Genomic DNA, 14878 nt, shown 5'->3' with positions numbered 1-14878 from the left:
CAGTTACAGTACATCATGTTTTCATAGATGGGAACCTGAAATGGTTCATTGAATTCTGTTCACTAAATTCTGCAATTGACACATTGTTATTACAATTACCCTGCTTGATATAAAGATTTGTTATTCCCTAATGCATGAGACTCCATTCAAATCTTAATTAGCTGTTCAATCATTTTTCCATGATATGCAAATCTACTATGCATATTCAAGAGTCTGCTTAACATCTGTTTCTGTTAGTTTACTAACATGTTATTATTAAATGTACAAATTATCCAAAATTCAGTTTTTGAGACTGAGAATGTATAACCTAAATTTCTCTATATATTACTAGTGACCAAATTGTCACTATGGTTACATTAGTCTTTTTTAGAAATAATTAAGAATCCAAAATAAGCAAAATCTGATAAAATCATGACCCATTATCAGTTTTTACCATACACCATGATCAGATGGTGAATCGAATCATTGTCAGAATAAATATTAACACCCTTAAACTGAGTGAAATGAAAGTTGCTTTAAATAAAACATCCGCCAGATGCAAACATGTAACATTTAGTTTGATATTCTTTTGTTCCCACTAACTTTTTATCATATGCAAAAAAGGAAGGCCATGGCCCTACTGATTCCGTAAGCTATGAGACAAAAGACTGTATTATTTGAAGATGTACCTGTCTTGGTGGATCAAGTGCATCACACTTAGGCCCAAAGATTGTAGCTGTTACTTCTGTGCCTGTATTAGTTGTGGCAGGCTGTGTTGTTTCTGGGGAACTTGTGGTTGTTGATGAACTGGAATATGTGCTTGTTGCAGGAGGAATGGATGGTGATGGAGAGGTTTCACAAGATGTTGAAATCTTCACAATATGACAAGTTGCATTACAGTATGCAGTGAAGCACCAACCAAAGCCATCAGTAACATTGTAAATTATATCACCTGAAGAAGAAAAAAACAGTTACAGAGTTACAAAATTTCAGCTTTTCTCATGATTTTTAAATAATAAACAATTAAATAAAAATTAAATGTGAATTTGGTACCTGACTGAAAATGTGTGCCATTCACAAAGCAACAGACAACTGAAGTGGTTGAGAATAAAGAGGATTTTGTAGTCACTGGAATGGAGTTAGTAAAAGATGGTAATGTTTGTGTAATGGGGGCAATTGATGTCTCCATGGATGTGGATGAGTAGAAAACATTTTGAGTGGAAATTGGTGAAATGGTTGGAATATATACTGTTTTAGTTGTTTCAAAAGTTGTTTCCACTTCTAAAGTTGTTGTTGTTGTAGTTGTTGGTTGGCTTGTTAGACCAGTCGTCACCACCTTTGGTGGCCTGGTGGTGGTGGACAAAGGCGTCTGAGCTGTGGTCAATTCATTCTCAGTTACAGTCTCAGTTGTTGTTAGTTGTCCAGTTGTGTGAGTAGTGGGATGGCTGGTGTGGTGGTTAAAGGAGTTGTTTCAGCTTTGATTGCTTTTGTTGTTGAAGAAATACCTAGAGTGGTAACCTCAGACCCAGTGGAAGATTCTTCACTCACTGTTGTGTACACAAGGGTAGTGACTGGTACAGCAGTTGTCGTTGTTAATGTTGTTGGTTGTGTGGATTTAACGACTGGTAATGAAGTTTGTGTGACTGGCAGGGCTGTGCTTGTAGATGTTGATGTTACAGATGATGTGCCTGTTACCTCTTCTAAAGTGGTTGTTTCTGTAGTCGTTGGTTGGCTTGTTAGACCAGTTGTCACCACTTTTGGTGGCCTGGTGGTGGTGGACAAAGGAATCTGAGCTGTGGTAAATTCATTCTCAGTTACAATCTCAGTTGTTGTTAGTTGTCCAGTTGTTTGAGTAGCTGTAGATGATTTTGAAGTTGTGGAGACTACGCTTGGAGCTGATGATTCTGTAGATGGTTGGGCAGTGGTGCTTTCTTCCTCGACAATGACAGTAGTGGATGGGATGGCTGGTGTGGTGGTTGAAGGAGTTGTTTCAGCTTTGATTGGATTTGTTGATGAGGAAAGACCTTGAGTGGTAAGCTCAGAGCCCGTGGAAGATACTACACCCACTGTTGTGTACACAAGGGTAGTGACTGGTACAGCAGTTGTCGTTGTTAATGTTGTTGGTTGTGTGGATTTAACGACTGGTAATGAAGTTTGTGTGACTGGCAGGGCTGTGCTTGTAGGTGTTGATGTTACAGATGATGTGCCTGTTACCTCTTCTAAAGTGGTTGTTTCTGTAGTCGTTGGTTGGCTTGTTAGACCAGTTGTCACCACTTTTGGTGGCCTGGTGGTGGTGGACAAAGGCGTCTGAGCTGTGGTAAATTCATTCTCAGTTACAATCTCAGTTGTTGTTAGTTGTCCAGTTGTTTGAGTAGTGGATGGGATGGCTGGTGTGGTGGTTGAAGGAGTTGTTTCAGCTTTGATTGGATTTGTTGATGGAAAAAGACCTTGAGGGGTAACCTCAGACCCAGTCGAAGATTCTACACTCACTGTTGTATATACAAGGGTAGTGAATGGCACAGCAGTTGTCTTTGTTAGTGTTGTTGGCTGTGTGAATGTTTGTGTCACTGGTAGGGCTGTGCTTGTAGATGTTGATGTTTCAGATGATGTGCCTGTTACCTCTTCAAAAGTAGTTGTGGCTGTAGTTGTTGGTTTGTTTGTTAGACCGGTCGTCTCCACCTTCAATGGCTTTGTCGAGGTGGACAAAGGTATTTGAGATGTTGTAAATTCAAACTCAGTGGTTTGTTCACCAGTATTCTGAAGTGTTGTCCACGCTTTACCAGTGATCGTTGCAAGGGTTTTTGTAATCGGTGCGACTGAGGTTTCTGATGTTGTTGTTAACCTGCTTGTACTTTGTGCCTCTGTAGAAATGTCAGCTTCTGTTGTTTTGTGTCCTGTCGTGGATAAGGACAGTGTTGATGTTTCAACTGATGATGTTGAAGACATTGATGTTACTGATATCAGTTTTTCAGTTGAATATTTAATTTCTGTAGTAGAAGCAGTTAGAATAACTTCAGTTGTTGGTTGACTTAAATGTCCACTTGTCAGTTGTTCTGGCTTGCTGGATGTGGATAAAACTTTGTGAGCTGTGGTTGTTTCTTTTTCAATTTCAGGTGAAGTGTATTCTGTGGGCAAGTTAAGTACAAAATAAAATGTAAAGAGTTACAAAAATAAACATATTCAAAAAGCAAATAAATTAATAATTTGGTGTTTAAAATATGTTCAGTGTTTAAATAATAATAATAATAATAAATCAACTACATTGTTCAGAGAAGTTGTGATCTAATTTTAAATGAATGAAAATATCTAATGTTCATTACAAGCTTACTACAATTCTTCCCAGTAGAACTATTGCATAAGCTTTTATTTGCACTGTTTGAGACCTAAATAATCTTTTGTAGCAATATATAAGATCAGGAATAAGTGTGTACCACAGAAATTAAAAAGTACCTGGGGTGCTGAAGACAAAAACTGTTGTCGGGTTTGCTGTTAATGTCTGTGTTGTGGTCACGGTGGATGTGGTTGTTGGGACAGTAGTTATTTCACAAGGTATCAAAGTCCTCTCAATAGTTCCATTGACTGAACATCTGCCTGTGATACAACCTCCCAGCCCATCCGTTGTGTGATAAATGATATCTCCAAAGTTGTACTCCATATTGTTGTATTGGCATGTACATGCTGTAAACAGAGACAATGTATATAGAAAAGTTATAAAGTATAATGAAAGACTATATGATGAAAGTAGATTCTGCTTGTACAATATTCAAAATAATCTATTACTGAAATGCTAAATATCTTACCATTTACATCAAAGTCACAGATAACACCAAATGATGAACAATAACTGTATCAGGGAAAAACACAAATAGGTTGGCTTAAAAACATTTCAAAACGGTTAGTGACTTATATGAAACATGAATATGGGTAGAAAATGTATAGACATACCACAACTGACAGTTTTCTGTGGTTGGCACCTGCTGGCCAACCTGATAATGTAACATTTCAACAAAACAGCCACAATCTTCCTGTGTCACACACTTCATGTTATCCTCATCAAAAATAGGCTGCTCGGGAGGGCATTTAGGATAGCAACCTAAAAAGGTTCAAAGGGAAAAATATATAAATCAGATAAAAAAAATAAAAATAAAAATAACAGAAATCCACCTTCATGAGGATGTGTGAAGTTCAAATTAAGTTCAATAGGTTTTAGTGAATTAATTGTTGTGACAAATCTTTTGAAGACATTGTTCCATATACTTGTCCAGTTTAGTGAATGGAGCCTATTATATGTCTTTTTCATGATTCAAAGCCAAGGTGATACAAGTTTGAGTGATATTATGAACAATATACATTTCCATGAATAATTGACAAAAAAATCCATTTGAATCACTTTGAAGCTAAAATGTTAAAAAGCCTGAAGCAAAATCTCCTCTTCTTGTTATCTGATATGTGGTCTACATTACTGATAACCAATAAAATTAGCATTGTAATAATTTTTGTCACAAGTATTATTAGTTTTCTCACTATCATGCAGATGATATAACTGGATTTAATTATGAGTTCTCACCTTCAAGTGCTGGTATCTGACTAGAGCAGTTTCCAGAGGGGTTTCTACATGTCTGCATACAAGGTGCTCCACAAGGTTTGTAATGCCACTCACATTCACCAGGGGGGTTGTAATAATCACAAAACAATGCTGCAATGACAAAACAAAACTGTTTCTTGGTTTTTGAGGTTTACAGTTTTTAGTCATTCCTCCACAACACATCTGATGACAGTCATATAACTATCAGTGACTTACGGCATATTTTAGGTGATCTCCAAGCAACGCAGGCTCCAGCCTCATTACAGGCTTGTGCATAGGCTGTTACAGCTGTGCAAAAACACTCATAATCTCCACCACTATCACAGGCACATGCATCTCTCACACAAGCATCATAGAAAGGAGAGGGGTCCACCTTTAAAGCAATATTCATAACAATGTTGCAGTTACCAAAAATGCATTTGATGTTTTACACAAAATATACTTATATGGCTATTCAAGCTCCCTAAAGAGCAGTTTGTTGTAAGTACCTGTGAATGACAGGTTGAGAAGACACTGCTAGTAATGATGCTGCACTGCCTCTGTGCCCACGCCTCCCTGTAAGGATTATGGACACATGGATCTTGGATGAGGGTTGCATCTGGACAATTAGAGAGCTTCCAGCTGTTTACAAAATCCAGGGTTTCGACAGCAATTGCTTGACTGCGCGTAGTGAAGTCATCGTTCGCGTTTCCATCATAGTTTCCGCACAGACCACAAACGTGGCCCTATCGAAATAAATGGAAAACTCTTAATATATAAAATAAATCTGAAATTTGCAATTAATAAATTGAGTTGACAAGGGTGGAGTTGATGAACCAACCACTTTACTCACATTAAACTCTGGACTCAGTTTGATGTGTATAGTTGTTTTTCTGTCCCATATGAGCATCAGACCATTATTGGCCTCAATCATCAAGTATAGTCCCATGGTGCGCATCTGGTAGGGAATCTCCTCTCCTGAATCTCTATGAACAACTTGGTAGGATCCATCTGTCAGTCTAAGCTCATTGCTCTGAAATATAATGGCATAATTGCAATGTTTAATCCTCACTAATTTAAGGTTTGATATGACTGCTATGAATGCGAGAAGTTAACTTACACCAAGAAACAGCTTGATAGCCTTGGAACAAGTGGTGCCAGTGGATCCACAGGGAATGTTTTCAGTAATGACTCTAAAAGTGCCGGTGGTGTTGTTACAAAAGTCCTGGTCGTGGCATAAAATTTTGATTTAGATGATAAAGTTACAGTATAAAGATCTTCAGGCTTCGGAAGGAAGTGCAAGGTTAATAGCTGAACAAGGCTGTATTCACAGTTTCCACTGAAGACGTATCTTTTCTCATCAAACGTTTTATAATGGCCGTCTCCATAGATGCTGCATGTCCCACTGCACTGGTTTGTGGTACAGATCCATCGTCTATCCTTACAAGTACTATAAAAAGGAATGCAAGGTCATTATGAAAAATTGTATATAGAACATAAAAATAATTACAAATCTTGAACTGCTGAACATACCATGTATTACAGTCAGTCTTGATGCTTTCTCCAGGTTGGTAGGCAACTCCGTTATGGAAGCAAGGGCACAGGTTTTCAGCGATACAGCCACCTTTCCCATCAGACAGCAGTCCAGAGGGGCACACACAGCCAGACACACACTCTGTGCTGATCTGCAGTCATTCAACATAAAAGTCATTGCATATGCAATATTTCTACAAATTATTACTTGTAACTGCTGAAAGGAATAGTTTACCCAAATATTACAATTTAGCATTTATTTACTCCAATGCCATTCTAAAGCCATATGCTGTTATTTGCTCAGTGCAACACAAAGGGGGAGTTTATAAAGTATCTTCACGCTGCTCTTTACCATACATGGTAGTCCAAAAACTTGAAAGTTTTTTTTGGTAGTATTTTTTTTAATACTACCAAAATCGCCATTCCACACATTACAACTAGGCTGGCAATACTTTTATTGCGTATTTATGGTGTTTTATCACCCATATTGCAGTTTTATTGTTGTTGTACTTAAAGGCTTAAGACTACTCAAAGAAATTTCTTGTTTTGTGTCACACAGAAAAAGTAGCATACTGGTTTAGAATAACATTAGAATAACCTACTCCATTATAGGAATTATAGCAACTCACGCAGGCCATGTCTAATGTGTTGCAGCTCTTCTGACACTCCGATCCCGTGGATCCAGGGCTAGCGCTGGAGCAGTTGAAAAACGTCATTGGATCTTGGCACTCTAAAAGTATAAAATGGACAAAAAGACTGTTCTCACTTAAGGGTATGCGTGTAGCTGATCTCAAACACAATCACTGATAATATCTCATAAAGTGTAAGCCAGAAACATTTGGTTTTAAATGTACAATTTAAATATAGCTTCACACACCTTCCCCTTTTGATACTCCAGCACAGCTCAATTTCCCTTGCTCGCAAATACTGAAATGGAAATATTAGGTTAAATATTATTAAATCACATTTTGGGCAATAGTCTACAACAGGGTTTTTCAAACTGAAGTGCATGGACCCTCTGCGTCCCCTGGATTGAGTATTACTATAATATTCAAGAGAAAAGGAAGACTTGAGAAAATCTAGCACACTTTGAACTTAATACAAAAAAAAATGATTAGCATGAGTGCAATGAAAATATTCATATATATTCAATATTTGTCCATTTCTCTCACAGTTAACCTAATATAACTGTTTTTTTGTTTGTTTTTTTTAAATATATATAAAAGTCGCCAGTTTTATATTTCATAAGGAGGTGCCTCAGGGTTGCCATATTTGGGGGTCCCTGACATCAAAAACCCTGCCTGCAACAATTTTCTCAACAGCAATTTAACCAACTCCATGTACATACCATGATCCTCCATCTTTTGAGATTATATCTCCAGCAGGAATAATTTTGCCTGAATCATAACATGAGCAGCTGGCAGGTGCAACACAGTCACCATTCTCGTTCATGTACGTTCCTTGTGCGCAGCCACAGCCATCTACTGGCACCAAGTCAATAGCGCAGGTGTTGTCTGATTGGCTGAGGGATCGGCAAGTGCGGTCACAGCTGGTCATTTGATAAGAGTAGACCGTGGTGCTGGGGCAGGTTAGCGTGTAGGTTTCTGAGAAGAAAGAGACCGAGAGCTCTCACATACTTGAAACACAAAAAGAGCTTGTCGAGCTGTTGACAGCTATCAAATATTCTCAAGCCTTCCAGAGAAGAAAGCAACTCACTGCAGGCAACATCTCTCCAGCCATCAAGAGCAATCCCTCTTGCAGCACATGCGTGAACGTATGAAGACAATGCAGCGCACATGCAGTCTTCACTTTTCTCACAGTTGCAGCTGTCATATATGCAATTCTAGAAAGGATGTAAAAGTTAGAGAAAACTCTAGAGAAAACAATTCAAGAGAAGTAACGTAATTTCACTTACTGCTTTGTAGACTTCAGGGCTGATTTCATAGTGGCAGGGGGCAAACACTGATGAGGGATCTGATAGCAGGGAACACCAGTGCTGTGCATATTTCTCTGTGGGGGGGTATAATTTAAATAATTAGTCTTTAATGACATTCCAGAGTTATAAAGGCAAAGTGTTGCGGTATTGTGGAAATCAAATGACAAATTCATACCATTTTCAGTGCTAAGACTGCAAGGATTCTCAAAGTTTCTTTTGACATCAGGACAACTTGCTCTTGTTTTCCAGGTGTTTGCAAAATCTAAAGCGGTTGCTTCCCTGAGTCCACCAATGGTTGTGAAGTCATCAGCCTCAATGTTGTTGAAATTGCCACAAAGACCTGTAAATGGATTTGTTATTAACAAAAGCAGTCGAGGACAGAATTAAATGTGATAACATGAAGGAAATCCCACAGAAAGCCTTAGATATACAATGAATAAACATGCATATTTAATAAATCGATGCTGCTTTTATTCAGAGTATTGCATGAGAGGGTTAAAGATAAGAGGTCTGTAAAAAAATAAATACCGCATGTTTCTCCTTGGTACACTGAATTGACTGTGATGTAAAGTTGCATTAATGGTACAAGCTGGATCTCTAGGCGAAGCCCAATCAAATGGGCCTGAATGACAATGTAGAATGAGGAGGGCTTGAAAATGCTCACATCAGCTGAAAGACAAATAATAATATATAATTGCAAACATTGGTAATCAGTAATAAAGCAGAAATCAAGCAGTTTTTGTATAAGCAATGTCCATGCTAACTTTTTTTCTGAACAATTATTCGAATGCATCTACTCTATTTGAAATAAAGATGTCACGTTCCCTGCATTCACCAAATGACCTTCCTCTGAAATTAAAGTTACACTTTGTAACCTTTTCAATAAAAAATAAAACAACAAAATGCTATCATTGAAAATGTGCCAACAAATCTTCCAAACCATGTCTTTACTTTACCCAAATACATTTTGATAAAACTGTAATAATAGTTATTTACTGTATATTTTAGTGCTGTAAGGGGCAGATTTTACAGGAAAATGCATACATAGGTTATTCTCCAGTGGCACACGGTATAATATCTTTGTGGAATCACCGGTTGTAAAAATAAAACAAAAAAGTCAAAAATCCCTTTATTACAAAAACTGATTCAGTACTGGCATGCTTATCAGTGCTGGTTTTATTATTATTATTAATTTAAAAAATTTCTTTCGAAAATTTCCCTTCTTGTATTTGTTGATTTGCCTACCTGTAAAAAGTGGCATCTGGGCAATTATTCTGTTGATCTCAATATTTCCACTGGAATCCACTTTAATCACCTGTATGCAAGGGAATAAAAAAAAATCAATGAATGTTTTCTGTTTGCAAATGTTTAAGACATGTAGATTGAATATAAATGGCAGTGACATGAAGAGTGAGGAGCAGTTTCGTCAAGTTATGATAAAAGGCTGTTTTGGAAAACATTAACTGTTTCATTTTTTTTTCAGTCCTTTTTAGTACTTACATTAGTTCCATCTAACAATGCCAGCGTTACTGACTTCAAACAGGTTTCAGTTTCAGTCACACCACATTTCACCAGGTCTCCTTGAACTGTGAATTCTGTGCCTGTGCATTGCTTTTGAAAAAGAAAGAAAAATGGACAAGGTTAACATTGTTTAGCACAATGCTTTAAAAATCTATCACTATTTTACTACTTTTAATTAGTGCAGCAATGGCTTCTATGTAATGACTTGTAAAGTTGGCCTATAAACTTCCTTCAAGAACAAGGAAGTACATACTTTGGACAGGATGTAAGTGCAGTCTCCATGAAAGGTGTAGGCTTTTCCATCATAAGAGGTAATATGGGATCCACCCTCTACTGAGCATGAATGTGGGCAGTCCTTCTGGATACAGTTCCACTGTCCCTGTTCACAGGTGCTAAATGGGAAATAATAATGTCACTTTAAACATACACTTTTCAAAACTCTCAGTATAGAATAGAATTTAATATTAAAACATAAAACAAAATCTTGTCTAATATATGAATCATTTTTATGCCAAATATAAAAGCAAATTCAGTTAATTGAGTGTGAATGCCAAATGACAGAGGCTTACCAGTCTCTGCAGCTGCTTGTGTAATTCTCCCCAGAGGCGAATATTTTACCTCCAAGGACGCAGGAGCATTCACTGTGCGGGATACAGCCAGTATTGTGTATATCATCAAAAACAGTGCCTGGAGGAAAGAGAACGAGGAAAATGGGTTATTGCTCAGGACAGAATGGACGTGTTCAGAACACCAGTAAGAAATCTGCTAATTATTGTTGTTTAGCCATCTGGTATTCCTCACTTAGGGGTCAGACTTGTGATCCTTAATGGTCAAAACAGGCCGAAATAAATGTACTTTATTTAGTTTCCACAATATTTATTCTTTAATATTTTGTATTTTGAGATTTCATGGCACTAGGCAATTTCCACCTCAAAATTATGCAGCATTTATGTCTATATAAAATAATAAAAATGTTAGAAAAAGAGAAAACAAACAGATACAACAGGGGCTACAGCACCTATGGTGCTTGTAAATTTAAGTAATGTTTAAGTTAAGAATATAGCAAAGGAATTAATATCCAATGCATTTAAGGCAGATTGACGACATCTGGTGGAAGAAATAAGAAAATCATATGTAATGCAATATAACCGCTAAATGTTGTCTATTCCCTACTTGTTTATAAGAGCATGTTCAGGCATAATTACTTACTTTTATTTGGTTTTGTATTTGGATAAATATTTAGACATTGTCAAAGATTACTTCACTGTGGTTGAGTTGTAGATTGTACTCCTAAAAATGCTCTGTATCTTCATATTTTTTGTACTGCATTGTCATTTTTGACTGCAAATATCACGTGTGATTATTTTTAAAGACCATTTATTGTTTTCTAATCATATTCTAATAACGTGTGTGTGTATGTGTGTACTGGTTTATATATCCTGGTGGGGACTTAAACCTGACTACACACAGACTCATGGGGACTCGTGTCACAGTGGGGACCTAAATTGTGGTCCCCACGGGTACAAAAGCTTATAAATCATACAGAATGAAGATTTTTGAAAATCTAAAAATGCAGAAAGTTTCCTGTGAGGGGTAGGTTTAGGGGTAGGGTTGGTGTAGGGCAATAGAATATACGGTCTGTACAGTAGAAAAACCATTACGCCTATGGAGAGTCCCCACAAGGATAGCTGACCAGACATGTGTGTGTGTGTGTGTGTGTGTGTGTGTTCATGAAGCAAGTGCCACAAAAGTCATCAAGTTGGGTAACATTGAGAAAGTGAACATTTTAAAAATTCAAATTTTTACAATTTTTATTCTAAAATAACTGAATGACCGAAGACCACATTTTATCATTCTAAAATGACTGAAGACCACTATAAAAGGGTTAAACGAAAATAGTATCAGATTAAAGTTAAAAGAAATCAGTGAAAAGTGAAATCAATGTAGCCAGTTACTTTAGATAAAGAAAACCATGGTAAAACACTGTACCAGGAGGGCAGAAGCATCCATCAATGCAGTGGTGCTCACACACTTGTCCTATTTCAGGGTTTGTGCAGGTGTCAGTGCATGGATTTCCACACTCTTGGTGGACCATACTTTCTGGGCACGGATGTGCTGCAACATACAGAAGAAGAGGACATACTATTCAGAGAGCATCAATTAAAAAAAAAGAATACAAAACTACAAGAAGAGACTATAGCAAGTTAGCAACCATAGGCCTTGATCTAGATAGTCTAACGGTAAGACAAACATTGATGCACTTAAAGAAGACGGCATACTTACGGCAAAAATATTCAGATCTCCATTCTTCAGGCTTTCCCCCTGCATGCACACACTGCCTTGAATATTCACCGATGGATTTGCATAGACAGAAGGATCCAGAGGTGCCGTTGCAATGGCACAGGTCTTTCATGCAAACTTGGACAAATGCATCAATGGACACCCGACCTCTGCAATCACTGAACACTGAACTGGAGAAGATATCATGGCAGAAATTCTGTGGGGAGTGAGAAGTTATATGGAGTCACATAAAATTATAACCAACAAACCAGTAAAATAATTACTGCTAAAGCTACAAATGATGAAACCACTAATAATGATAATTCCAAAGGCTCCCTGCATCTGATATAAACCCATTCACATTCAAATGCATTTTTTTTTTAATGTAAATTGATTTACTAAACACTAATATATCTACCTGTGACTTGAACCCTGGATATCCTACATATAATATGTGATTCATAATATTAACTCAAGCTGTATGGGGCCCAAAAAAATGCACAATAACATCGCATAGTTTTTACATTTTGTTATGTTGCCACCTTATGCTAAAATGCTTTATTTATTTATTTATTTATTTTCAGAAGTATTAATCTTATTTGATAAATGGTGGGTAAAATGTGTAGTTTGGGACAAAAGGGACAACGAGTATGAACCAACATAATTTTTATCTTTAAGCAAAGCAATAAGTGTGGGGTCTCTATGCATAAAAGTCTCTGCTAAGTGACTACTTTTGTGCTTATGTTCATGATTTTTTAACACTGCCACAATACACGTGCTAAACCTAAATTCGCCACCCACTCCCAATTTCCTTGGTCGCCCATAATTGACTTTTTAACTGAAACCATTGGAATTTTACCATAAATGCTTGATTATTATTACCCTAGTTTGTACACATGAAGTGACTTAATTGCTTGTCATTTCTGTGTAGACAGAGAATAAGTACAATTTCATTTCTTACCTCATCTCCACAGTTTTCTTCAAGAGCTACTGTGTCTTCCTTACAGACTTCCATTGGACCATCCATCTTCCAGAGGTTCCCATAATCAGACACGGACTGCGTAATTCCTAGAACAGGAGATTAACGATTCTTTATTGTCTGTGTATAATAACGTAAAACATCCAAGAAGGTTGCAAATATATTTCCCCATAGTCAAATAAATTCAAATAAATGTACCGTCACTGATGAATTCATTGAAAACCAAGATTCCGTTGAAGTCTCCACAAAGTCCACACGTTTGGTTTTTGTATTTGTCATCTAACTTGACCTGAAAACCAATCAAATATTTGTTATATTAGTCCTGCATTGGTTCCCTTCTTGCAGGTATTGGTGATAAATGTTTGTTGCATGAAGAAAAGATCCTTACCATGAACGAATCATCTTCATTCCACATTGCTACAAGGCCCAAAACAGCCTTGACTGAAATATAAGACGTCATCTTCTCGATGAAAACGCCAGAGCTGCTAAATGGAAGTGTGACTCTACAGAGAGGATGGTACAATTAAATCAAATCAAGTCACCTTATACAATACAGATCAGTCAAAGACACTATGTTTGCATTAATAACTCCCAAACCGCCACCATCAAAAAACAAAGTGAAAGCTGACAGCAATGACGTCAAAAGTCAACACAGTTTAAGTCATATGAGTATGGCCTGGAGATATATTTAATTTGATCATCAGAATCACTTACATTTGCTCATTAACACTGAGAGAGCCTTTGGTCAGCTCTATGACTGTCCCCTGCAGCTTCATGGTGATTTTGCTGATTGTGGCTTCATTGTTCACCACCTGATGTCTCAGCTGGATGTTAAAGTCCTCATAGCTGGCCGAACAGTGTGACGTCAGGATGTAGTTGCAGGAAGATGGGAGCTGGAAGTAGTGCCCGTCGAAGGTCTTGTAATGATAGTTTCCCCACACACTGCAAACCTGCTCGTTGTGTTGTGAACTCACTCCTGGTCCAAAAAAACCCAAATCGTTTTTAGTTTATTTTAAAGTTGCTAATGAGGAAACATTTGGATTTTTGAACGATTCGTAGATTTTTACCTGAAACCATTTCTATTGTGGCAGTTGGAATCATGTTCGTTGTTGTGAAAACTGGAGGATTTAGAGAAAAAGTCAGAATTAATTTATAAAATGGTTGTTTGAATCAAACAAAATTTTTCAGTTCCACTAATTAAACTGGATCTCATAGATATCCGATCCCCTTTTAATCGCTGAAATCATTTCTGGCATTATATACATTCTTAACTAATTCTTCCACAATATTATTAACATCCTATCATTACATGTAATTATATAATTATTGTATTAGTAAATTCCACTATTTAAAGATAAATGATTCTAGCAGAAAAAAAAAAACAGTTAATGATAAGGTTTCATTAGTTAACATCAGGAAATGCAATAACTGTCATTAACATTTGTTACAGTATTTATTAATATTTTTTAATGTAAAAATACAATTGTTCATTGTTAATGTTTGTTAATGTTACTCAGGTCCATTAAATAATATTAACAGATACAACTTTTGATTTTTAATAAAGCATACGTAAATTTTAAACTCATTTTAATAAATGCTTTAGAAGTGTTTTTCATTGTTAGTTCAGTGTTAACACATGTAGCTAACAAATGGAACCTTACTGTAAAGTGTTACAGAGATTGAATATACATTTTACAATCAATGTAAATTAAATAAAATGCTTAAAGTCAGTATTTAGAAACACGTATTGTAAATTAGTCTTACTGGTTTGTGTCGCAGCAAGTCCAACAGACAGTGTCCATACCAGCGCTCCTATAGACATGATCTGTATCCTCTCCATGATGTGTGAGGAGCGTCGAGCTCTCCACAGGTTCAATGAGAAAAACACAGTCCTATACTCAGAGTTTTATAGCACTTGTCCCTCAGAAGGGACGTAAGATTGGACTAAAGGTGGGGCCACATGTTTATTTTGCATGACAGCATAATGTAACATTTAGCTGATAGATTTCCATACCTGTATTTAGATTCCATGAATAAATCAGGCTCTTATTAGAAACTACATTTACTGAATGTGGGAAAATACTAC

The 14878-nt window shown here is 36.8% G+C and overlaps 1 protein-coding gene across 1 annotated transcript; it reads right to left on the bottom strand.

Moving 5' to 3' along the window:
• Positions 1–2602: 2602 nt before the first annotated feature.
• On the bottom strand, positions 2603–14632 carry LOC107745307 (mucin-5AC-like). The gene is made up of 30 exons (XM_016559166.1): positions 14557–14632; positions 13860–13910; positions 13507–13768; positions 13181–13295; positions 12991–13081; positions 12775–12881; positions 11886–12030; positions 11523–11648; positions 10103–10220; positions 9787–9925; positions 9513–9623; positions 9258–9327; positions 8541–8681; positions 8188–8352; positions 7992–8086; positions 7793–7919; positions 7425–7680; positions 6954–7003; positions 6706–6806; positions 6077–6228; positions 5859–5993; positions 5664–5772; positions 5397–5576; positions 5053–5289; positions 4781–4937; positions 4547–4675; positions 3925–4072; positions 3780–3823; positions 3430–3657; positions 2603–2667 (listed from the first exon to the last, which is right to left on the bottom strand). The coding sequence occupies exons 1-30, from the start codon at positions 14630–14632 to the stop codon at positions 2603–2605; spliced, it is 3930 nt and encodes a 1309-aa protein (XP_016414652.1).
• Between the last annotated feature and the right edge of the window lie 246 nt (positions 14633–14878).

This window comes from Sinocyclocheilus rhinocerous, unplaced genomic scaffold, assembly GCF_001515625.1.
Source record: "Sinocyclocheilus rhinocerous isolate Xijiao unplaced genomic scaffold, SAMN03320098_v1.1 scaffold1399, whole genome shotgun sequence".
Classification (NCBI taxonomy): Eukaryota; Metazoa; Chordata; class Actinopteri; order Cypriniformes; family Cyprinidae; genus Sinocyclocheilus; species Sinocyclocheilus rhinocerous.
This window is presented reverse-complemented; position numbering and strand designations above follow the sequence as displayed.